Here is a 26,325-nt window from a genome sequence, read left to right as displayed (position 1 = left end):
ATATATAAAGGGTAGGATAGACTATTATATATAAATGGTAGGATAGACTACTATATATAAAGGGTAGGATAGACTACTATATATAAATGGTAGGATAGACTACTATATATAAAGGGTAGGATAGGCTACTATATATAAATGGTAGGATAGACTACTATATATAAATGGTAGGATAGACTACTATATATAAATGGTAGGATAGGCTACTATATATAAAGGGTAGGATAGACTACGATATATAAATGGTAGGATAGGCTACTATATATAAAGGGTAGGATAGACTACTATATATAAAGGGTAGGATAGGCTACTATATATAAAGGGTAGGATAGACTACTATATATAAAGGGTAGGATAGGCTACTATATATAAATGGTAGGATAGACTACAATATATAAAGGGTAGGATAGACTACTATATATAAAGGGTAGGATAGACTACTATATATAAAGGGTAGGATAGACTACGATATATAAAGGGTAGGATAGACTACGATATATAAAGGGTAGGATAGACTACTATATATAAATGGTAGGATAGGCTACTATATATAAATGGTAGGATAGACTACGATATATAAAGGGTAGGATAGACTACGATATATAAAGGGTAGGATAGGCTACTATATATAAAGGGTAGGATAGACTACGATATATAAAGGGTAGGATAGACTACTATATATAAAGGGTAGGATAGACTACAATATATAAAGGGTAGGATAGACTACTATATATAAAGGGTAGGATAGACTACTATATATAAAGGGTAGGATAGGCTACTATATATAAAGGGTAGGATAGACTACTATATATAAAGGGTAGGATAGGCTACTATATATAAAGGGTAGGATAGGCTACTATATATAAAGGGTAGGATAGGCTACTATATATAAAAAGGTAGGATAGGCTACTATATATAAAAGGGTAGGATAGGCTACTATATATAAAAAAAAGGGTAGGATAGGCTACTATATATAAAGGGTAGGATAGGCTACTATATATAAAGGGTAGGATAGGCTACTATATATAAAAGGTAGGATAGGCTACTATATATAAAATGGTAGGATAGGCTACTATATATAAAGGGTAGGATAGGCTACTATATATAAAAGGTAGGATAGGCTACTATATATAAAAGGGTAGGATAGACTACTATATATAAAAGGGGATAGGATAGACTACTATATATAAAAGGGTAGGATAGACTACTATATATAAAAGGGTAGGATAGGCTACTATATATAAAGGGTAGGATAGGCTACTATATATAAAAGGGAAGGATAGGCTACTATATATAAAGGGTAGGATAGGCTACTATATATAAATGGTAGGATAGGCTACTATATATAAAGGGTAGGATAGGCTACTATATATAAATGGTAGGATAGGCTACTATATATAAAGGGTAGGATAGGCTACTATATATAAAGGATAGGCTACTATATAGGCTACTATATATAAATAAATGGTAGGATAGGCTACTATATATAAAAGGTAGGATAGGCTACTATATATAAAGGGTAGGATAGGCTACTATATATAAAGGGTAGGATAGGCTACTATATATAAAGGGTAAGATAGGCTACTATATATAAAAGGGTAGGATAGGCTACTATATATAAAAAGGGTAGGATAGGCTACTATATATAAAAGGGTAGGATAGGCTACTATATATAAAAGGATAGTAGGATAGGCTACTATATATAAAAAGGGTAGGATAGGCTACTATATATAAAGGGTAGGATAGGCTACTATATATAAAAGGGTAGGATAGGCTACTATATATAAAGGGTAGGATAGGCTACTATATATAAAGGGTAGGATAGGCTACTATATATAAAAGGGTAGGATAGGCTACTATATATAAAAAGGGTAGGATAGGCTACTATATATAAAAGGGTAGGATAGGCTACTATATATAAAGGGTAAGATAGGCTACTATATATAAAGGGTAGGATAGACTACTATATATAAAGGGTAGGATAGGCTACTATATATAAAGGGTAAGATAGGCTACTATATATAAAGGGTAAGATAGGCTACTATATATAAAGGGTAGGATAGGCTACTATATATAAAGGGTAAGATAGGCTACTATATATAAAGGGTAGGATAGGCTACTATATATAAAGGGTAGGATAGACTACTATATATAAAGGGTAAGATAGGCTACTATATATAAAGGGTAGGATAGACTACTATATATAAAGGGTAGGATAGGCTACTATATATAAAGGGTAGGATAGGCTACTATATATAAAAAGATACTAGGCTACTATATATAAAGGGGTAGATAGATATATATAAAGGGTACTATATATAAAAAAGGTAAGATAGGCTACTATATATAAAGGGTAGGATAGACTACTATATATAAAGGGTAAGATAGGCTACTATATATAAAGGGTAGGATAGGCTACTATATATAAAGGGTAGGATAGACTACTATATATAAAAAGGGTAGGATAGACTACTATATATAAAGGGTAAGATAGGCTACTATATATAAAGGGTAGGATAGACTACTATATAAAAGGGTAGGATAGACTACTATATATAAAGGGTAGGATAGACTACTATATATAAAAGGGTAGGATAGACTACTATATATAAAGGGTAGGATAGGCTACTATATATAAAAAGGGTAGGATAGACTACTATATATAAAAAGGTAGGATAGACTACTATATATAAAGGGTAGGATAGACTACTATATATAAAGGGTAGGATAGACTACTATATATAAAAGGTAGGATAGACTACTATATATAAAGGGGTAGGATAGACTACTATATATAAATGGTAGGATAGACTACTATATATAAAGGGTAGGATAGACTACTATATATAAAGGGTAGGATAGGCTACTATATATAAAGGGTAAGATAGGCTACTATATATAAAGGGTAGGATAGACTACTATATATAAAGGGTAAGATAGGCTACTATATATAAAGGGTAGGATAGACTACTATATATAAAGGGTAGGATAGACTACTATATATAAAGGGTAGGATAGACTACTATATATAAAGGGTAGGATAGACTACTATATATAAAGGGTAGGATAGACTACTATATATAAAGGGTAGGATAGGCTACTATATATAAAGGGTAGGATAGGCTAGTATATATAAAGGGTAGGATAGGCTACTATATATAAAGGGTAGGATAGACTACTATATATAAAGGGTAGGATAGACTACTATATATAAAGGGTAGGATAGACTACTATATATAAAGGGTAGGATAGACTACTATATATAAAGGGTAGGATAGACTACAATATATAAAGGGTAGGATAGACTACTATATATAAAGGGTAGGATAGGCTACTATATATAAAGGGTAGGATAGGCTACTATATATAAAGGGTAGGATAGACTACTATATATAAAGGGTAGGATAGACTACTATATATAAAGGGTAGGATAGACTACTATATATAAAGGGTAGGATAGACTACTATATATAAAGGGTAGGATAGACTACTATATATAAAGGGTAGGATAGGCTACTATATATAAATGGTAGGATAGACTACGATAACAACGTAGTGTGTGTTCTGAGTGACAGTCCAGACACGCTTCTGGTGTGTAGGACACAGAAAAATCCACGCAGCTGAGACGCAACATAAACGCCACGCTCGCGAAACGCGTGCAGTGTGTAACCGGTCTAAAAGAGGCCTTAATTATTTTCCTCACATCGTGCAGCCCTGATATTTTGTACCCCTTATAATCGCACATGGCCCCAACCTGGCCCCTCCATTTGAAATGCTCTAGAATCGCCACTAGGTGCCCAACAAGACCAGTCCTTTGGGGGTCCTCACCTCCTTCCTGTTGGTCCTGTCCTGCGTCTGCAGCTCCTCCCCCATGTCCCGAGCCTGTTGGTACGTCTCCTGCCGGGCCTCCATCTCGGCCCACAGCTGCTGGTGCTGGGCCAGCTGCAGGTCGGCAGTCGCCACGTCGCTGATGCTCTCCTCGGCCGCCATCGCACCAATCAGCTGGCTGCACCACAGGAAGTAATCCTGCGCCTGGAAAACACAAACAGTTCATCAGTTCTTCAGCTCATGTCGCTTAAAAGGTCCCATGGCATGAAAATGTAACTTTATGAGATTTTTTTTTAACATTAATATGAGTTCCCCCATCCTGCCTATGGTCCCCCAGTGGCTAGAAATGGTGATAGGTGTAAACCGAGCCCTGGGTATCCTGCTTTTCGGGAAAGAGACTTCAGATACAGTATTAGGGGACCACTAGGGTCTATATAAAAGAGACTTCAGATACAGTATTAGGGGACCACTAAGGTCTATATAAAAGAGACTTCAGATACAGTATTAGGGGACCACTAAGGGACCACTCTATATAAAAAAGAGACTTCAGATACAGTATTAGGGGACCACTAAGGTCTATATAAAAGAGACTTCAGATACAGTATTAGGGGACCACTAAGGTCTATATAAAAGAGACTTCAGATACAGTATTAGGGGACCATTAATAATATATAATATAGAAAAGTATCAGAAGAGCATCCTGTCATGGGACCTTTAAATTGCACTTCATTACCGTCCAATGTAAATACAGATAAGATAAATCAGATCATTGGCAGAGGTCATTTTACAACAATGAGGACATATTTCTGAATGAAGACATTGATTTTAGCTAATAAAATACTTAAAACACTACACAGTGTACCCTTAAATACCTCTTGTTATATTTTTACGATGTAAAAATATAACAAGAGGTAAATTAGAATTATTACAGGGACACAGGATTAACATGAGGCCCGAAGTCATTCCTCCTCGTCTGTCTTTACCGTGTTGAGGAACGAGTATCTCTGGCGCGCTAGTTTTAGCTCCTCCTCCCTTTTCTCTGCGTGGAGTCGGAGCTCCTCCCAACGCTCCACCACTTCCTGCTGCACTTCCTGTAGGCGGAGCTTCAGCTGAGGCGTGCAGAGGTCCAGGATAGAGTCGACACCATCCAGCTGCTCCTGCAACTGCAACACACCAAAACAAATACACATAAATACACACAAATACACATAAATACACACATCAACAACGAATGATAATATACAATTATCTACTTATTTTACAGAGAAGACATATTTAGCTATTAGCCATGCCGTTTTTGCCCCTAATAATAAAAATAATTGTCTCTCTCTCTGTCTCCCTCTCTCTCTCTCTGTCTCTCCCTCTCTCGCTCTGTCTCTCTCTCTCTCTCCCTCTCTGTCTCCCTCTCTCTCTCTCTCTCTCTCTCTCTCTCTCTGTCTCTCTCTCTCTCTCCCTCTCTGTCTCCCTCTCTCTCTCTCTCTGTCTCTCCCTGTCTCTCTCTCTCTCTCTCTCTCTCTCCCCCCCCTCTGTCTCCCCCTCTCTCTCTGTGTCTCTCTCTCCGTCTCTCTCTCCCTGTGTCTCCCTCTCTCTCTCTCCCTCTCTCCCTCCCTCTCAAATAGTAAAGAACGGACATTCAAATATGAAAATGTATATTCTAATCTCCGTTTCTTTTTACTATTTATTCATTGGCAGCCCATCCTCTTATGTCTGTGTCCTACCTGTTGCTCGGAGACAGCCAGCTCGTGGAGCAGAGCCTCGTGTTTCCTCAGCTGTGACATCACTCCTCGCACATCCTTCGCCACGTCATCAGGGATGCTCTTCTGCCGCTCCTACAGAGAGCCAGAGACACGACGCAAAAACAGTATTAAAGTGCTCATATTATGCTCATTTCAGGTTCATAATCATATTTAGAGGAATAGGTAGTGTTCATTTTGTCACCTATTTTTTATTTAGTGCTAGGCTGAATCCCATTTCTCTGTCTTACCCCTTCTCCTTCCCCGAACCCTTCGTCTTACCCCTAGCCCTTGTCCTAGGCTAGGGCTGAAAACATGAAATGAGACACCACTTGCAGTGTTGTGCCTGAACGCATTCATTGAACGATAGCTCAACTCTATTTTGGGCGAACGTGAACTGAACGTACCGTATTACCGCCTGATGAACGTTACTGTGAACTCCTTCATTCTGGTGTCTGTGAACGCCACGCTCTCTCTGTTTAACTTCGTCCAATAGGGCGCCAGATTTCTATAGAGCCTTCCAGGCCAAAACCAGGGCTAAACACACCGTAAACAGGCCTTCATATGTAGCGGGAAAAACAGGAAGCAGCGCGGAGGCTTCGTCTGATCATTTAAACCAGTTTTATGACGAGGTCGCTGAGGATGCGAAAATCTGACATTTCTCGGCAAACTTTGCCCGTCGGCTTTCAAAAAGAAAATCTGCACTTCAGTCCCATCCACAGCAGACTACACACACACACACACACACACACACACACACACACACACACACACACAGCAAACTAATCGTTCATTATTGCACAATAAAGTAAACATAATGGGCAAAAACATTATATAATGGGGCTGAATGTACTTGTTAGTTTCATTCACGTAATTTTTTTTTGTTAGTCAAGTTTTAGTCTTTTTAAAATAACAAATTATTTCTGAGATTATTTCTGATAACCATACATCAAACACCCGACAGTACCTAGGGAAGGACTACTAGCCAGTCAGAAGCAGAGTATGAGGACGTGTCCTGACAGTACCTAGGTAAGGACTACTAGCCAGTCAGGAGCAGAGTATGAGGGCGTGCCCTGACAGTAGCTAGGTAAGGACTACTAGCCAGTCAGGAGCAGAGTATGAGGCCGTGCCCCGACAGTACCTAGGTAAGGACTACTAGCCAATCAGGAGCAGAGTATGAGGGCGTGCCCTGACAGTAGCTAGGTAAGGACTACTAGCCAGTCAGAAGCAGAGTATGAGGGTCCTGACAGTAGCTAGGTAAGGACTACTAGCCAGTCAGAAGCAGAGTATGAGGGTCCTGACAGTAGCTAGGTAAGGACTACTAGCCAGTCAGAAGCAGAGTATGAGGGTCCTGACAGTAGCTAGGTAAGGACTACTAGCCAGTCAGGAGCAGAGTATGAGGGTGTGCTATGCTAGCAGCTAGGTGAGCATTATAACGTTGGTCTCTGAAGTAAAGGCTGGACTACAATAGAGCTGTTTGGAGCAGTTGGTGAACAGTGTTTCTGTTGGAGATGGTAAGTCCCTTTGGGGGGGACTTTGGGCTTTTTCACTTTGTAAACCTATAAAGTGCACAACAAAGATATTTAACACAATAAAGCAAAGGGAAAAAGCCACAAAGCATAATATGAGCACTTTAAATCATAAATGTTTTCATTATTTTGGTGAAATTTTGCCAAGACGATGAAAAAATGTATGATGTAGTACTGTTTTCGTAACAAAAGTGAATTCTGTGAGAGAAAAACCTCTATTTAAAGTTTTTTTACAAATGAAATGCAACAATATATACAAAGTATTCAGCACTGTACCAACCCTGAAGCCTTTAAAGACTGATTTATTTACCCTTTAACCCCCTGCTATATTGTCTTTGTACTTGTAAGATTTAAAAAAGAGAGAAAATAGAAGAAGGTTTTGACTTCAGCATGGGTGTATGCATGGATGTAATGACAGACGGATGCTGTACCTGGATGAGTGTCAGCGCGTCGGTCAGGTCTTGGTAAAAGCGGTAACACTCCTCAGCTCTCTGCAGCTGATCCTGACGCTCCCTGGCCACGCCCTTCAAATCCTCCCAGCATGCACTGCAAGCAAACACACGTCAGAATTGACACAAAGTCAAACACAACACTGCATTCCTTTCAGGTGCCGGAAAGTCCGCCGGATGTCCCTCATTTTCAGCTAGATGGCCGTCCCTTTTTTTTTTAAAAGATTATTTTTTGGACATCTTTTTTGGACAGTTGAGATATGAAAGGGGAGAGAGAGGGAGAGACATGCAGGAAACTGTCACAGGTTGGACTCGTTCCCTGGACCTTCTGCTTCGAGGCATAAACCCTTATGTCTCTCTCTCTCTCTCTCTCATGGGGGGGCCAAATTCTCTGGGCGGGCTAATCAGAGAAAGGGGAGGTAACCTTACTCCTTATGACCTCATAAGGAGAAGATTCCTGATTGGTCCATCTGGGCTTTCATTTTCTCAAAGGCAGAGCAGGATACCCAGGGCTCGGTTTACACCTATCACCATTTCTAGCCACTGGGGACTATAGGCAGGCTGGGGGAACTCATATTAATGTTAAAAAAACTCATAAAGTGACATTTTCATGCCATGGGACCTTTAAAGAAATGCCAATAAACTAGATAAAATAAGAGAAGATTCTTCCACACATTAATCAACACAGGAACTTCTGGGTAGTTGCAGCTCTAGTGAACAGCTGAGTGAGTACCTGAGCTGCTGGAGTGTCTCTCTGGCTGCAGATCTCTGGGGATGTTTTTGGCGGATCAGTCGAGCAGCGAGCTCGCTGCAGCTCTGCAGTCTCTCCTCACCCACTTCCAGCTGCTTCAGGAAACCTTCAAACTTCCCCCGCAGCAACTCAAACACATGACACAAACACACAAACTTGTTACTTCACAGTGACCTTTTGTCATCTTTACCTTAATCAGCTCATGACAGGTTTTTTTTTTAGTAAACCGAGCTTAACGATCACATTATCTTTATACATAAAGTGGTAGTTTTAACGTAGAGTTTAACCTGAGCCATACCGACAACAAAGGATAGTAGTATACAGCTGTTATACATCATATCACATCCATACAGAGATAGTAGTATACAGCTGTTATACATCATATCACATCCATACAGAGATAGTAGTATACAGCTGTTATACATCATATCACATCCATACAGGGATAGTAGTATACAGCTGTTAAAACATAATAAAATATATGACACACTGGTATTGGATCGGTACTCGGTATCGGCCGATACGCAGGTTTAGGTATGGGAATCGGTATTGGGAAGCAAAAAAATGGTATCGGACCATCTCTAGTTCAGGCGATACTATCAGCCTGTCTGAAGGTGTTACCTGTACGTGTTGGTAGTCGTTGCCCAGGTCCTGAGACTCGGCTGTCTGTCTCTGTTGGTTCATCCAGTCCTCCAACTCGGACGACTCTCGGCTGAACTCGTGGAGATGGAGGACTTCCTTTAACCTCTGACCCCTGGAGGGAGAAAGTTAAAAAAAGGGTGAAATCACGGCCACGTTCAGCCCCGACAAAACCTACAGGCATGAAAACGGGTCAGGGGTGAAAAAGGTGAGAAGGATATTACCCCTCTAGGGGGGTCCGGGGGCATGCTTCCCCAGAAGAAAATTTTAAATATTTCATATTTTAAAGCATCAATCTGATGCATTTTGAGATGCATTTTTTGCCAACCAACAGTGGAATATTTCAATATGCACTCATTACAGTTAAAGTCCTTCTGACATTACACAATAATAAAAGTAATAATTTTTAAAGACTAAAAAGTTTTAGATCAATTTTTACTTCTTCCAACCATATGTTAAATAAAGAGTCAATGTGGATTTACATATTGCAATAATATCATAATCCTACAATGAATCATTGTGAAAACTAAACTTTACTACTTTGGCCAGGCCATCATCAAAAAAAGAGAATTAGTACATTCATGATTTTGTCCATGTTGATATTAGCTGCTTTATTTACATTTATTAAAAACGTGGCATTGTTTATCTTTTCATATAGCTAGACGTCTAAACTCTGGGACGAGGACATTATGTTTAAATACCTGCCATGCTGACTCCAAACAGACAGCTTTGTCAAGGTAGTTTGGGCTTCACATAGCTTTTACTAATCATGTTCCGCTATGAACATGCGGACCAAAGCTAAGGTCAGCTTCGCTTCAGAACTCGAACCTCCGACGGCGCCATTTTGTTGCTACAAAGGCATCACCTCCTGTTAGCATTCCACTGACCGCCATTTTTTTTACGTCACTTGACAGAGAATAACTTTACATCTGAAGCGTTTAAAGACTCTATTTGTCCGTTGTTTATTTCTAAAGAAACACGACAATGTATAAAAGGCTCCATTACCTTGTAGCTCACGTTATGGCTCCGTAGCAGAACGCTTTTATAACAATAGGCTAACGATTGGGTCATAACCACGAGACTTACTGTCACACAGTAGAGGAATTACCGTATAGTACAGGAGAAGCTCACAGGCAGTTTGGACTTCCATTATCTGTTTAGGTTTAATTACTAATGTTAACTAGCATGTTAGTGATCAGTAATTACTAATGTTAACTAGCATGTTAGTGATCAGTAATTAGCCTGTGTCTATGTTATCTCCTTACATATACCTACACTCTCCGTCTCTGTGAGATTGGGAATGATTGAGATTTCTCTCTCACAGCTACCAGAAGACTTCACACTTTCAGACAGGTTGCTCACGTCACATCTACGTTGTCTCTCTCAGTTGGAGGCTGCGCAGTAAAGGAAGAGATCACCGGAAAAAGTGCTTCTAATATCCTTCACTGGTCCGTCCGTCCAGAGCAACGGGGTCTGCTGGTCCATTATATATATGTCAATGACCAAAGCTTTGTGATTAGCATCTAATGACTAGCAAGCCCTTCTGCCGTCCGAAACATCACCTGGCTTCCTCAATTTGAGGCACCAAGTGCTAAACAGCTTCCTGTCTCCACCCTTTTCCCCTTGTCCTCTATTCACGCCCAGCGCCATTTGTTTTAACTACTTTCTCGACTAAAGCTGTATCTACATGCTCCAAGTTTGATAAACTTTGCCTCCATTTTTTTTTTTAGCCACGTTACCACAGAGACCACACCAGCACCGCACTGACATTTCGGCAAAGACCCGCCCTACTTTGCATTTGATTGGCCAGAACTCGTTTCATTGGTTGGTGGACATTATCCATAGACAGTATCCATAGACAGTATGGTTAATATGAATCCAGCGCAGCAAAACAAAATCCCATGTGGACTTTTTAATTTATTTATTTTTCTAAAATAGTCATACGCCAGAAATCGGCACCTGTATATCCCTCACACACACACACACACACACACACACACACACTGAGCAGTATGTCCTGTATGTCCCTCACACACACACACACACACACACACACACACACACACAGAGCAGTATGTCCTGTATGTCCCTCACACACACACACACACACACACACACACACTGAGCAGTATGTCCTGTATGTCCCTCACACACACACACACACACACACACACACACACACACACACACACACTGAGCAGTATGTCCTGTATGTCCCTCACACACACACACACACACACACACACACACACACACACACACACACACACACACACACACACACACACACACACTGAGCAGTATGTCCTGTATTTCCCTTACACACACACACACACACACACACACACACACACACACACACACACTGAGCAGTATGTCCTGTACGTCCCTCACACACACACACACACACACACACACACACACACACACACTGAGCAGTATGTCCTGTATGTCCCACACACACGCACACACACGCACACACACGCACACACACACACAATCCTGTATGTCCTTTACCGCCTAACGTATTTCAAGATGGAGCATGATTATGGAGCGTCTACCCCAGTTCATGCAAATGCAAATGTAAAATTTCAAGCCCATAAGAATACGTGGAATTAATGGTGGTGGTTAATATTCATGAAAAAGGACAAGTTTGTGAATGGGGCAACACAGATTTTTGATATCAACTACACCCGTTACACACTTGACCTTAAAGATATTTAAAAACAATTAGCGCCTGCTTGCAAAATTTGTGTCACAAATCTGAGTCAAATCTGATCACACAGACATGAAACATTATCAACATTATATTTTCTATTTGCATTCTCAAAGCATCATGGGAACTGTAGTTTCAAAGAGCAGAATTATACAGCAAATAAATAGGGGGACAAAATTGTCTGGATTCGGACTGAGGACGGCGACAGTTTAGAGACAGCAAGAGCATCCATTCAGTTTGGGATTGTGGTTCCCAGGTTCTTAGTGAGCTAATGTTGATATGCTAAAGTAGGCCAAAGTTCAGCCATAGCTACGTTGTTAACTTCTAGCAAAAAGTCAGCCACTGCTGGGCACTGTTAGGCACTGCTAGGCACTGCTAGGCACTGCTAGGCACTGTTAGGCACTGTTAGGCACTGCTAGGCACTGCTGGGCACTGTTAGGCACTGTTAGGCACTGCTAGGCACTGCTAGGCACTGCTAGGCACTGTTAGGCACTGCTAGGCACTGTTAGGCACTGTTAGGCACTGTTAGGCACTGCTAGGCACTGCTGGGCACTGCTAGGCACTGCTAGGCACTGTTGGGCACTGTTGGGCACTGCTGGGCACTGCTGGGCACTGTTAGGCACTGCTGGGCACTGCTGGGCACTGTTGGGCACTGCTGGGCACTGTTAGGCACTGCTGGGCACTGCTGGGCACTGTTGGGCACTGTTGGGCACTGCTGGGCACTGCTGGGCACTGCTGGGCACTGTTGGGCACTGCTGGGCACTGCTGGGCACTGCTGGGCACTGTTGGGCACTGTTGGGCACTGCTGGGCACTGTTGGGCACTGTTAGGCACTGCTGGGCACTGCTGGGCACTGTTAGGCACTGTTAGGCACTGTTAGGCACTGTTGGGCACTGCTGGGCACTGTTAGGCAAATGCTGGGCACTGCTGGGCACTGTTGGGCACTGCTGGGCACTGCTGGGCACTGTTAGGCACTGCTGGGCACTGCTGGGCACTGTTGGGCACTGCTGGGCACTGCTGGGCACTGTTGGGCACTGCTGGGCACTGCTGGGCACTGTTAGGCACTGCTAGGGCACTGCTGGGCACTGCTGGGCACTGCTGGGCACTGCTGGGCACTGCTGGGCACACTGCTAGGCACTGCTAGGCACTGCTAGGCACTGCTAGGCACTGTTAGGCACTGTTAGGCACTGCTAGGCACTGCTAGGCAATGTTAGGCACTGTTAGGCACTGTTAGGCAATGTTAGGCACTGCTAGGCACTGTTAGGCAATGTTATGCGAGGACACTAGTGGTGTGTCTCAGCATAACCATCTAGCGGTAGTGGGTTTAAACACAAAATAAACGTGAACCACTGTCTTACATGAATATTTTTGCACGTAAACTAAAATAAATGAAAATAAAATCGATATCGCATTTTTGAAAATCTATATAGTATTTCTAAAGAAAATATCACGATACTCAAGTGTATCGATTTTTTCTTACAACCCTAGACGGAACGCAGCACAGGCGCACCCGGTGGATAATCGGGGTTAGAGCTCTACAGAGAAATGTAAGAAGGGTATGAGTGAGTGTTTACCTGAGAGCCGCCTGGTGCTGCAGCTGCTGGTTCAGGCTGCTGAGGCGACTGTAGGGCCTGCTGAGCTCCTCCAGGCTCCAGGTCTGAACCGCCTGCTCCACCTGGTCTCCTAACTCCTCTACCTCCACCTCCAGCACCTCCAGCTGGCCCTCCAAAACCTGCCGCCAGGGAATCATCAGGATACTGTTCACACAAGGACCGGGACCCTAACCCTCCTAACCCTCTCCACCCCTAGACACACGTTAGACACACCTAGACAAACAGCCTGGATTATATATCTGTCCAATGCATAAACTATTCAATTCAATTAAAAACAGGGCTTTATTGGCATGAACGTTTCAATAACAATGTAGCCAAAGAATCAAATTACAATTTGTCCAGATATTTGGACTACACTACTACAATATCGCCTTCTTTTCATGTTATTAAGCAGTTATTTTGTACATATTTGTGTAGGTTATCATTTCTTTTATTATAGGTTTATTTCCTTTTAATATGTTTATGTTCGCACTAACCTACAAGGCAAATTAAGCTCTAAATTTGGGGGTAATCTGGGTAAGAAAATGCAAAAACAGTTCACCAATACAAAGTAAAGATTCAGTTTCCAGAGGGACTCTATGAATTTAAAGGGTAACTTCACTATTTTTTAACCTGAAACAAGCTATAATGTAAGTTGGGCACCTTTAGTTTCCGTCCACTAAAAGTCCTGTTTGTTAACACTGGCATGCTCAGATTATTAGGAGAATAAATATGTTCCGATTAGGCTTGATTAGGCTCAGATTATTATTATTTAAAATAATAATCTAAGCCTGTCAGCGGCAAAAACAGCACTTTAAAGGAGAAATCCGGTCGATTTCAACACGTAGCTCTGTTGTTTGTAAATTAGGAGTAGTGTCAGTAGTGAGAAAAACGAAAATAATCAGTGCTACCTACACCGAGTTATCCTCCTGCTAGATTTTGCACCCAATAGGCTCAAACAGGGCAAGTTTTAAACATGTTTTTAGCCTCTAAACATGTTTGAAATGCCATTACAAGTGCTTAGCCATGTGCAGTTATTCCTACAGAGGGAACACAGCAAATTGGACTGCAGTAGATGTGACAGAAAGGCATAAAAGTTGTTTTAATCCTTACCTCTGTTTATTTCCTGGGTTTTGGTGAAGTCCACACTAGTCGATTGCCGAACTCATACAATCCAATATTCCACAATGTATTTTATCCCCCCCAAAAAAACCATTTGCCGAGGTTATTTCCATAGTAATGACTGTAGCAACAAGCTGTAACCTGACACCCCACCACAGCTCAGCCTGCAGAGTGGCCGGCTGGAGTTCAAAAGTTCAACAGCTATCGCCAGGATAACGCGGTATAGGCTGCGCCAACTGTTTTACGCTTTTCTCGCTACTGACGGCACTCCTAATTAAAAACAACAGAGCTACGGGTTGAAATCGACCAGAATTCTCCTTTTAGTGGATGCAGGCAGACGGTGAACATTCGTCCTGTAGGGTTACGTTGCAGCCCGGTTCACGACTGCCGGTTACAGCGATCTTGCAGAATACTGGACCAACTTCAAAGATTTTTTTTGGGAAATTAGTCTTAAAAAATACAGAAAGAACCCTTTAACTCTCCTTTTGTCTTTGGGTCAAATTTTACCCATTTTCAAAAAGTGTCTATATCAGAAATTTGGGTTTCTTTCAACCAAATTGCCTAAAATGAACAGGGATTGTTCTATAAAACGCTCTTATCAAGTAAAATCAAGGATCAGTTCACTACTTTCATTGAATTTTGTGTGTTTTATTCAATTTTGTAGCATATTTCTAGCTTTTTAAACAAAAAAATTAGGTTTATTGACCCTGAATTCCAAGTATAAGTATAAAACTTGTTGTATAAGTTGGTAGTAGTGGGAAACAGTGACAATCAGACAAACAAAGCGACAAAAAAGCAACAAAAATATCAAAAAAGCGCCAAAAACTTTGAAAAAAACGTTGAAAAAAACTTTCAAAGTTCTACAAAACTAAAATAAATTCAACAAAAAGTGCCAAAAGCTGAAAAAAAAAATGCTAAAAATGTTGAAAAAAGTGCTAACATTTCTTTAGCCGGGACGACAACACAACAACCTCAGAGTGCTGCTCAATACTGGACCAACTTCAACGTTTTTTATTGGGAAATTAGGCTTAAAAAATACAGAAATGACCCTTTAAATAGAGACCTCAGAGTGCGTGGTACCTGGTGTTTGGTGAGGAGACTCTGTGTGGCCAGCTGGTCTTTGCCGTAGTCGTCGGTGTTCACCAGAGTGAGAGTCTCAGTCAGCCTGGACTCCAGCTCCGAACAGTCCAACAGCAGCTGGAGACATTCAGAGAAACATTCAGCACAAAATAAATCCAAAATAACACACTTATCTTTTTGATTTGATTTGATTTATTTAATTGTATCAAAAATGCAAAACATGAAAACATGAAAAGATATATACAATCGAGGATAAAAACACAATAAAGTCCAGGACTTATTTCCATTGTGGTCCTCAACACATCAGGACAAGACAAGACACATGAAAATCGACATGACATAAAATTTTTTTCCTTAAATAAATAAAAATATAAACGGCAATTTGCCTTTTGTTCTATTCCGCAACCCTATCAAGTAACCGACTGACTGACTTTTTGAAAGAGTTCAGTGTGGAAATTACTTTAATATGACGATCTGACTTGTTCCACTGAACTGCCCCCATATAGGCAAAGGTTCCTTTCCATAACACCGTCTTAAATCTATAAGGACACAGGTCAGATATGCTGCCGCGCGTGTAAATATTGCAAACAGCAGCTGGAGACATTCAGAGAAACATTCAGCACAAAATAAATCCAAAATAACACACTTATCTTCACATATCCCTCCCTCTCACCTGTTCTCTGGTGATGGCCTTGCTCAGGTGAGCTGCTCTCCTGTTGCAGGCCTCCTCTAACTCCTCCCACTCTTCACTCAGCTGTGTACACCTGTAAATAATACATACATAATACAATAATACAGATTCAGTTATCAAGCAGAACAGGGAATTCAACAATATCTCAAATCGACCCCCGAAGAGAACCACAACGTCACCTCTGGAGGACTTCCTCTCCGTCTGATTTGCTGGATTTGGCCAGGCCCCGCCCCTTCTCCAGGACGTGGTTCAGGTGTTTTCGGTGGGCGTTCACTTCTGCCTGCAACTCCTAGGTGAACACATGATGTTTAAAAGGTGCTCTAAGCGATGTCACTCGTTTTTTAGGCTACGACATTTTTTGTCACATATCCTCACTATCTGCTAGCTACCTGTCCCCTGAACACACTGTAAAAAACATTTCCTCACTATCTGCTAGCTGCCTGTCCCCTGAACACACTGTAAAAAACATCTCCTCACTATCTGCTAGCTGCCTGTCCCCTGAACACACTGTAAAAAAAAACATCTCCTCACTATCTGCTAGCTGCCTGTCCCCTGAACACACTGTAAAAAACATCTCACTATCTGCTAGCTGCCTGTCCCCTGAACACACTGTAAAAAACATCTCCTCACTATCTGCTAGCTGCCTGTCCCCTGAACACACTGTAAAAAACATCTCCTCACTATCTTCTAGCTGCCTGTCCCCTGAACACACTGTAAAAAACATCTCCTCACTATATGCTAGCTGCCTGTCCCCTGAACACACTGTAAAAAACATCTCCTCACTATCTGCTAGCTGCCTGTCCCCTGAACACACTGTAAAAAAACATCTCCTCACTATCTGCTAGCTGCCTGTCACCTGAACACACTGTAAAAAACATCTCCTCACTATCTGCTAGCTGCCTGTCCCCTGAACACACTGTAAAAAACATCTCACTATCTTCTAGCTGCCTGTCCCCTGAACACACTGTAAAAAAACCCTCTCTTCACTAAAACTACTTTTCCATGTCTCCACTCCATAAATTATTGTATGAACACAGATATTTGTGCATTTACTTAAAAATACATGGAGTTACAACCAGGTCGGGGACAGCTGTAACAGCTGTTTCAACCGTCCCGACAGACATATGTAGACATAGACATATGTAGACATAGACATATGTAGACATAGACATATGTAGACATAGACATATGTAGACATAGACATATGTAGACATAGACATATGCCATTATAACCTGTTTTGCTTTCCATGTAAACAAGAATGCAATATGAAAGTCTGGGATTGTGGAGAACACTAAATGGTCTACCGAATAAGCACGTAGTCAAACCTTTAAATGAAAAACACTCATTAATAATCGAAAAAATTTAACCGCTAATGAAGTTTACTTTTGACCATCAAAACCCGTTTGTCGCCTGTAACTCCGTGATGAAAGGAAATAACAGGACGATATTTGGGTGATAGAAGGAGGTTAACATTAGGGCTGGGCGATATGGAGAAAATCAAATATCACAATATTTTTGACCAAATACCTCGATATCGCAAAGATATTGGATTGTTGACTATCGGTGCTTTCACAAAATATTTACACAATGAGATTTTAGATCAATAATCATCAGTAATGTGGGTATAATGTCTGAGTGGGGTAAAGGCAAATAATAGAACAGCTATAACAGTCTGGTGAGGTCAGAAAAGTACATTACTTTACTGTAATGCAGCCTTTAAAACCAGGTCATATTACGATATTACGATATTCTGTAGCCTATTTTTATTCATTCATGCATTCATTCATTCATTCATAACATGCATGAATGAGAAAAAAAAGGAACAGGAAGAAAAAATCTTATGGTACCTGTCACTTATTTGTGCACATAAAAAAAAATAACAAAAAACTGCTGAGTGGATCAAACCCAATCCTCACCCCAAACACCTAAAATTATCAGTACTACCTATCTTACATTTAATTATCATCATTTTAAGCATATTAGTCATCATTTTAATTCATCTTAAATTTACAAACACTTTTGCAGCACTTCAGTTCATAGTCCAAGGTGTTCCACAGTTTAACTCCATAATATCCAAAATCTAAGATGATATCTAGTCTCATAACACGTTATCGATATAATATCAATATATTGCCCAGCTCTAGTTAACAGGCTCTATGTTTTGACCTAAGGAAGTCTGTCTATCATCATTGCATTCGGAGAAAACTGGAATGTTCCTAAAGAGAGCCGAAGTCCCGCCCCTTCCGGTGGACCTCATGGGACCTTTACTCGGGAAAAAATATGACCGGTAGTGAACGGGGAGAGGCAAATTATTTTTTTATCCCGTTTGAATTGAGCCATGGATTACAAATATGATGAATATGTTCAGCAATTTAAAAGATAAGTTTTCAACCGAAGAAAGTCTCAGTTAGCCGTAGGTTTGTCGTAGTACCACTTAGTTTAGTGTGATACCGCTCAGTGGACTACATCTCCCAGTGGACTACATCTCCCAGTGGACTATGTGGTGGCAAATTTTATTTTAACCATTTGTTTAATGATATTAACCATTGGTTTAATGATTGTTTTATAACGCCACAAGATTTAGCTTCTTCATGTGTAGATTCAAAAGACTCCAAGTGAAACAGTTGGCAACCGTGAACTATAGCCCAGTAGAGTTATTTAGTTCTACTAGCCTGAACCTTCTCACATTGTTGACTTTTTGCTTAGATAGAAGTGGAGAAGGCCGATGACTGTTTACCACAGTGAGAACTACGTAGGTTTCTGTCTCCTGAGATAAACTGATGTTTAGGCTAATGTTAAGAACAGAGAGCAGAGGGGAAGGTGATCAACTATGGCCATGCTAGAAGATACATTTAGAGGGGTGGCTTAACAGACGTCTTCACTATATGATGTTTGGATGTTTAGACTTTAGGTTAGAAAGACATTTTCAGTTGTGCTGCGTGTACCTTTGAAACTGTGTTTTCTCCATTTGCAAATGCAAATAAATACTCAAAGACCAGACTTTGGTTTAATTCTCAAACGGTCGTTATTCGTTTTCATTTGATCATTGATATTTCTAAACGCTGCTGCTTCATAGGAAAACTTCCATCACAACTACATCTCCCGTCTCACACAATCCACCTCACCTAGCTGGATGCTCGGTTTGCTCGCTAGCTAGCTAGCTTAGCTCTGTTCCACAACACATGTAACGTTATCTCACCTGCTGTGTTTTATCCAGTCAGGTGTTCTCAGCAGAGAAGCAAAAGAACGAGCGAGATCCTCTGATCATTAGAGTAACGTTACATCCTGGTACGATACACACACACACACACACACACACACACACACACACACACACACACACACATACAGGTACGATACACAAAGACATCGTAGCTTCAGAGAGACGTCATCCATGAAGTTTGTAGTGTTTCTAATTACGTATTTTCACAGTCTAATATTTCAACAGTTTAACAATAAACTGAGACTTTCTTCGGTTGAAAAATAATGTTTTAAATTGACGAACATCATATTTGTAATCCATGGCTCAGTTCAAACTGGATCAAAAAATAATTATTATCTCTCCATTGACCCTCGTTCATATTTTTTCCGAATTAAGGTCCCATGGACCGGAAGTAGAAGGGCGGGACTTTGGCTCTCTATTGTCCCGGCTCTCCCCTACCTTGTGTTTCTGCACAAGGCTGATGGCTCCAGCCAGAGACTTGTCGTATCCTGTGGATCCCGAGGCGGGAAGGTGTTCAGAGATCCAGCTGAGCTCCAGGTCCACGTCGTGGTAGAACCCAAACAGCAGCACGGACGCCTCCAGCTGGGCCCGGCGCCGGTCCAGAGGGTTCTTCAGAGACTTGAACCTGCAGCACAAACAGCATCACGTCAAAATCTCCTGCTCCAGGTCCCACTGCCAATGTCTCAGGCTGCACTTACACTGCTACGTCTTGGTTTAAAAAGGATGATCTTTCTTTATGTTTCCCCCTCTCATTCCCCCTGCTCTGGTGTTTCCCCCTCTCATTCCCCCTGCTCTGGTGTTTCCCCCTCTCATTCCCCCTGCTCTGGTGTTTTTTTTGTTTTGTTGTTTTTTTTTTTATCTTTATTTATCCAGGTAAACTGTTTGAGAACAACTTCTCATTTACAAACATGACCTGGCCAAGAGGCTACAGAAATAAATGGTAATATACTCCACAACTATACATATACATGTCATACACATAACACACAGAACAAGCAATTAAAAAAGAAAGAAAATAGTGTATAAATATGATTCATGTTTATCAACAGGAACACAAATCAACTATGTTGTTTTGTAGGTTAAACTTAAAGGTGGAAATTGGGATTAGAGACGTAAGTTTCAGAGTATTTTGTAGTGTGTTCCAATCATGTATTGCTGCAAAGTGGAAAACGTTGCGTTCCCCCCCTCTCATTCCTCCTGCTCTGGTGTTTCCCCCTCTCATTCCCCCTGCTCTGGTGTTTCCCCCTCTCATTCCCCCTGCGCTGGTGTTTCCCCCTCTCATTCCCCCTGCGCTGGTGTTTTCCCCCTCTCATTCCCCCTGCTCTGGTGTTTCCTCCTCTCATTCCCCCTGCTCTGATGTTTCCTCCTCTCATTCCCCCTGCTCTGCCTCTCATTCCCCCTGCTCTGATGTTTCCTCCTCTCATTCCCCCTGCTCTGCCTCTCAGTCCCCCTGCCCTGGTGTTTCCCCCTCTCATTCCCCCTCCTCTGGTTTTTCCCCCTCTCATTCCCCCTGCTCTAGTGTTTCCCCCCTCTCATTCCCCCTGCTCAGGTGTTTCCCCCCTCTCATTCACCTGGCTCTGGTGTTTCCCCCTCTCATTCCCCCTGCTCTGGTGTTTCCCCCTCTCGTTCCCCCTGCTCTGCCTCTCATTCCCCCTGCTCTGGCGTTTCTCCCTCTCATTCCCCCTGCTCTGGTGTTTCCCCCTCTCGTTCCCCCTGCTCTGCCTTTCATTCCCACTGCTCTGGTGTTCCCCCCTCTCATTCCCCCTGCTCTGGTGTTTCCCCCTCTCATTCCCCCTGCTCTGGTGTTTCCCCCTCTCGTTCCCCCTGCTCTGCCTCTCATTCCCCCTGCTCTGGCGTTTCTCCCTCTCATTCCCCCTGCTCTGGTGTTTCCCCTCTCGTTCCCCCCTGCTCTGCCTTTCATTCCCACTGCTCTGGTGTTCCCCCTCTCATTCCCCCTGCTCTGGTGTTTCCCCTCTCATTCCCCCCTGCTCTGGTGTTTCCCCTCTCATTCCCCCCTGCTCTGGTTTTCCCCCTCTCATTCCCCCTGCTCTAGTGTTTCCCCTCTCATTCCCCTGCTCTGGTGTTTCCCCCTCTCGTTCCCCCTGCTCTGCCTCTCATTCCCCCTGCTCTGGCGTTTCTCCCTCTCATTCCCCCTGCTCTGGTGTTTCCCCCTCTCGTTCCCCCTGCTCTGCCTTTCATTCCCACTGCTCTGGTGTTCCCCCTCTCATTCCCCCCTGCTCTGGTGTTTCCCCTCTCATTCCCCCTGCTCTGGTGTTTCCCCCTCTCGTTCCCCCTGCTCTGCCTCTCATTCCCCCTGCTCTGGCGTTTCTCCCTCTCATTCCCCCTGCTCTGGTGTTTCCCCCTCTCGTTCCCCCTGCTCTGCCTTTCATTCCCACTGCTCTGGTGTTCCCCCCTCTCATTCCCCCTGCTCTGGTGTTTCCCCCTCTCATTCCCCCTGCTCTGGTGTTTCCCCCTCTCATTCCCCCTGCTCTAGTGTTTCCCCCTCTCATTCCCCCTGCTCTAGTGTTTCCCCCCTCTCATTCACCTGGCTCTGGTGTTTCCCCCTCTCGTTCCCCCTGCTCTGCCTCTCATTCCCCCTGCTCTGGCGTTTCTCCCTCTCATTCCCCCTGCTCTGGTGTTTCCCCCTCTCATTCCCCCTGCTCTGGTGTTTCCCCCTCTCATTCACCCTGCTCTGGTGTTTCCCCCTCTCATTCCCCCCTGCTCTGGTGTTTCCCCCTCTCGTTCCCCCTGCTCTGCCTCTCATTCCTTTGCTCTGGCGTTTCTCCCTCTCATTCCCCCCTGCTCTGGTGTTTCCCCCTCTCATTCCCCCTGCTCTGGTTTTTCCCCCTCTCATTCCCCCTTCTCTAGTGTTACCCCCTCTCATTCCCCCTGCTCTGGTGTTTCCCCCCTCTCATTCACCCTGCTCTGGTGTTTCCCCCCTCTCATTCCCCCTGCTCTGGTGTTTCCCCCTCTCGTTCCCCCTGCTCTGCCTCTCATTCCTTTGCTCTGGCGTTTCTCCCTCTCATTCCCCCTGATCTGGTGTTTCCCCCTCTCATTCCCCCTGCTCTGGTGTTTCCCCCTCTCATTCCCCCTGCTCTGGTTTTTCCCCCTCTCATTCCCCCTGCTCTGGTGTTTCCCCCTCTCATTCCCCCTGCTCTGGTGTTTCCCCCTTTCGTTCCCCCTGCTCTTCCTCTCATTCCCCCTGCTCTGGCGTTTCTCCCTCTCATTCCCCTGCTCTGGTGTTTCCCCCTCTCATTCCCCCTGCTCTGGTGTTTCCTCCTCTCATTCCCCCTGCTCTTGTGTTTCCCCTTCTCATTCCCCCTGCTCTGGTGTTTCCCCCTCTCATTCCCCCTGCTCTGGTGTTTCCCTCTGTCATTCCCCCTGCTCTGCCTCTCAGTCCCCCTGCTCTGGTGTTTCCCTCTCTCATTCCCCCTGCTCTGCCTCTCATTACCCCCTGGTGTTTCCCCTTCTCATTCTCATTCCCACTGCTCTGGCGTTTCCGAGCCCTTTAAACCGGAGACCTTTGGAAAGTAATGAGTAGAATGTTTTCACTTTCTTTCTACCTCTGATCTGGAAACTTTATACATGGAGAATATTTCATGCAACGTCTTTTTTAAGATCCACAAAAGCCTGACATGGACGATGCTGTTTGGGACGGTGACTCACAGAGTGAGGTACGTGTCGGTCTCCTGCAGGATCCTCTGGGAGTCAAAGTGATTGGTGGCGAGATGTTTGGCCCTGCTCACGATGGAGTTGATCTTCTCCGCCAGCTCCTTGGCCTCCTGCTCCAGCTGCTGATGCTCCTGAAGAAAAACAACCAGCAATCCCAATAATTACTGTAGCAGCAATCTGTCCACAAAGAAAAATGCCACTGCAGGGAATTTGAAGCCATTTCCAACTCTTGCTGTTTCAAAAAATGAGGTCCTCCATCGTCGTATTGGTTAATCCTTCATTGTATAAATACAATATAATACAAAAGACTGACTTGAAAGATTAAAAACGAACATACGAGATCTGAAAAACATCACCATCGCACAGCTGAGGTTGAAAAACTGTGTGGCTTCCCAGACTAGATTCTCCCTCTGGTTAGCACATACACACAGGTGCGCAGGTGACATAACGAACAAACCATTCACACTAAACCTAGCGCACACACACACACACACACACACACACACACACACACACACACACACACACACACACACACACACACACACACACACACCCTTATATATATTAGCCTATCCTACCCTTTATATATAGTAGTCTATCCTACCCTTTATATATAGTAGCCTATCCTACCCTTTATATATATTAGCCTATCCTACCCTTTATATATAGTAGTCTATCCTACCCTTTATATATAGTAGTCTATCCTACCCTTTATATATAGTAGCCTATCCTACCCTTTATATATAGTAGTCTATCCTACCATTTATATATATTAGCCTATCCTACCCTTTATATATAGTAGCCTATCCTACCATTTATATAGAGCCTACTTATTTGATTAAAGCAAGACAACATCGGCAGTATTGACTGCAAAATATGTTACAGAATATTTCGTTGTGTATGACAGGTGCAACATTTGAAAATATTTTCTCTGAAATTTTGTATTACATTTATATCTACATTGAGGTCCAAACCTAGACTTTCAAACATCAAGATGTAATTTATTAATATGCATTCGTGTCTAAATGACATATAAACATATTTTCCTATTCTATTTTGCCTGGAAACGCTTCCAACACGCTTGCGTCTCGCGTGAAAAATAGGCGTCGGTCCTATTTCTATGTCTCAGACCGGCAGCTCGAACCGAAATATTAACGGACACGCCACGCAGCTGACACTCTCGCGCGACGCGTGCAGTGTGTAACCGGCCTTATGTTGGAACATCAGAGCGCATGTAAATGTATGTAGTGGCGAGGTGACCTTCAGGAGCTGTCGGCTGGAGCGGAGGTCGTGACCTTTGGCAGCGTTGTTCAGCATCCACTGGATGGCCTCGATCTTCAGCTTGGCGTCCTGGAGACAGAAGAAGGACTTTTGTTAGAAAGTCTGAACAGAGTGGTCGACCAAGTATGAGGTAGACTCCAGAAACTGTGTCCATTTCACCCCCAATGTGGTCTATCTACCAGTTTCCCTCTCTCCCTCTCCGTAATTCTGCACCAAGGCTGAATTTCGGGAAAGAGACTTCAGATACAGTATTAGGGGACCACTAAGGCCTATATAAAAGAGACTTCAGATACAGTATTAGGGGACCACTAAGGTCTATATAAAAGAGACTTCAGATACAGTATTAGGGGACCACTAAGGTCTATATAAAAGAGACTTCAGATACAGTATTAGGGGACCACTAAGGTCTATATAAAAGAGACTTCAGATACAGTATTAGGGGACCACTAAGGTCTATATAAAAGAGACTTCAGATACAGTATTAGGGGACCACTAAGGTCTATATAAAAGAGACTTCAGATATAGTATTAGGGGACCACTAAGGTCTATATAAAAGAGACTTCAGATACAGTATTATAAAGGGGACCACTAAGGTCTATATAAAAGAGACTTCAGATACAGTATTAGGGGACCACTAAGGTCTATATAAAAGAGACTTCAGATACAGTATTAGAGGACCACTAAGGTCTATATAAAGAGACTTCAGATACAGTATTAGGGGACCACTAAGGTCTATATAAAAGAGACTTCAGATACAGTATTAGGGGACCACTAAGGCCTATATAAAAGAGACTTCAGATACAGTATTAGGGGACCACTAAGGCCTATATAAAAGCATCCAAAGAGCACCATGTCATGGGACCTTTAACTCAACTCATAGCAAAGGAAAATTGGACCAACTTAGGCAAAAAAAAAAAGGTGCACACGGCTACCACCCTCAAGGCATCTTAACCCCCGAGCCTTTCAAAGCCAACTCCTTAAATAGGAGAAGGGTTTTCTTTTTTTAAGAAACCCTAAAAAAACGACTCAAAGTGGTGACTCAGTTCCTCGGTCAGTGTTTTACCTGCAGCAGCTCCATCAGCTGCTCCTGCTGTCCCGCCTGTCTCAGTTTGTCTCCTCTGTCGGCCATCTTGTCCTGAAGTCTCCTCCACCGGCTGCCGAGCTGAGTCAACTTCCTGCTGATGCTCTGGCTATTGTAGTGCTCTTCAGCAAGCATCTCCTGCCCCAGCTGAACATATACATGCATCATTTAAAGGGTAACTTCTGTATTTTTCAACATGGACCCTATTTTCTTATGTTTTGTGTCAGAGTGACTTATGGGAACCACAATTTCTAGAATTGGTTAGTATTAAGCAAGACGAAACATTGCAATGTAACATTAATGGGCAAAAGTGCACCAGTCAGTCAGCGTCCACTAAAAGTTCTGTTGTTGCTGCTGACGGACTCAGATTATTATTCTAAGTGTCTGACAACATTATGGGATGGATCCCTACAGAGATAGACCTTTTAGTTAAAGAGTAAGATCCTTTTAGTTTAACATGAAACCGCCCCGAAATCACCATCACCAAACTCCACCAGACTCCATGTAAATAATCAGGACTTTTAGCGTGTATAGAGTCAGCATATCTCCACCAGACTCCATGTAAATAATCAGGACTTTTAGCGTGTATAGAGCCAGCATATCTCCACCAGACTCCATGTAAATAATCAGGACTTTTAGCGTGTATAGAGCCAGCATATCTCCACCAGACTCCATGTAAATAATCAGGACTTTTAGCCTGGTTCCCGGGTGCCAATTACAGAATTCTCGCTCAATACTGGACCAATTACAAATATTTTTGTTCACATTATTAATCTCTTACACACTAAGCCATGGGAAAATAGGGTTGAAATGAGTTGAAAAATCCTGGGCTTAGACAATGCGACAAGTCGAGATTATTTCCTGAACAGCAGTTTACCTGAACCAGTCTGTCCAGCCAGACCTGGTTAGCCTGCATCTCCTTCTCCGAGGCCTCG

The 26,325-nt window shown here is 42.7% G+C and overlaps 1 protein-coding gene across 1 annotated transcript in view; it reads right to left on the bottom strand.

Moving 5' to 3' along the window:
- sptbn5 (spectrin, beta, non-erythrocytic 5) overlaps window positions 1-26,325 on the bottom strand; it is a 177,732-nt gene that overhangs the window by 90,299 nt on the left and 61,108 nt on the right. Inside the window, exons 28-42 of the mRNA XM_028566292.1 lie at window positions 26,268-26,325; window positions 25,373-25,537; window positions 24,289-24,378; window positions 23,020-23,156; window positions 19,792-19,978; window positions 16,309-16,418; window positions 16,112-16,202; window positions 15,439-15,555; window positions 13,219-13,376; window positions 8,912-9,044; window positions 8,273-8,418; window positions 7,522-7,636; window positions 5,547-5,657; window positions 4,812-4,991; window positions 3,829-4,032 (exon numbers count right to left, since the gene is read on the bottom strand). The exon at window positions 26,268-26,325 is cut by the window's right edge and continues 113 nt beyond it. Coding sequence (XP_028422093.1) covers window positions 3,829-4,032; window positions 4,812-4,991; window positions 5,547-5,657; window positions 7,522-7,636; window positions 8,273-8,418; window positions 8,912-9,044; window positions 13,219-13,376; window positions 15,439-15,555; window positions 16,112-16,202; window positions 16,309-16,418; window positions 19,792-19,978; window positions 23,020-23,156; window positions 24,289-24,378; window positions 25,373-25,537; window positions 26,268-26,325 — 2,002 coding nt within the window. The remainder of the gene's footprint in view (window positions 1-3,828; window positions 4,033-4,811; window positions 4,992-5,546; window positions 5,658-7,521; window positions 7,637-8,272; window positions 8,419-8,911; window positions 9,045-13,218; window positions 13,377-15,438; window positions 15,556-16,111; window positions 16,203-16,308; window positions 16,419-19,791; window positions 19,979-23,019; window positions 23,157-24,288; window positions 24,379-25,372; window positions 25,538-26,267) is intronic.

This window comes from Perca flavescens, chromosome 20 (assembly GCF_004354835.1).
Source record: "Perca flavescens isolate YP-PL-M2 chromosome 20, PFLA_1.0, whole genome shotgun sequence".
Classification (NCBI taxonomy): domain Eukaryota; kingdom Metazoa; phylum Chordata; class Actinopteri; order Perciformes; family Percidae; genus Perca; species Perca flavescens.
Note: the sequence above shows the minus strand (reverse complement) of the source record. Positions and strands in the feature narration are given on the sequence as shown.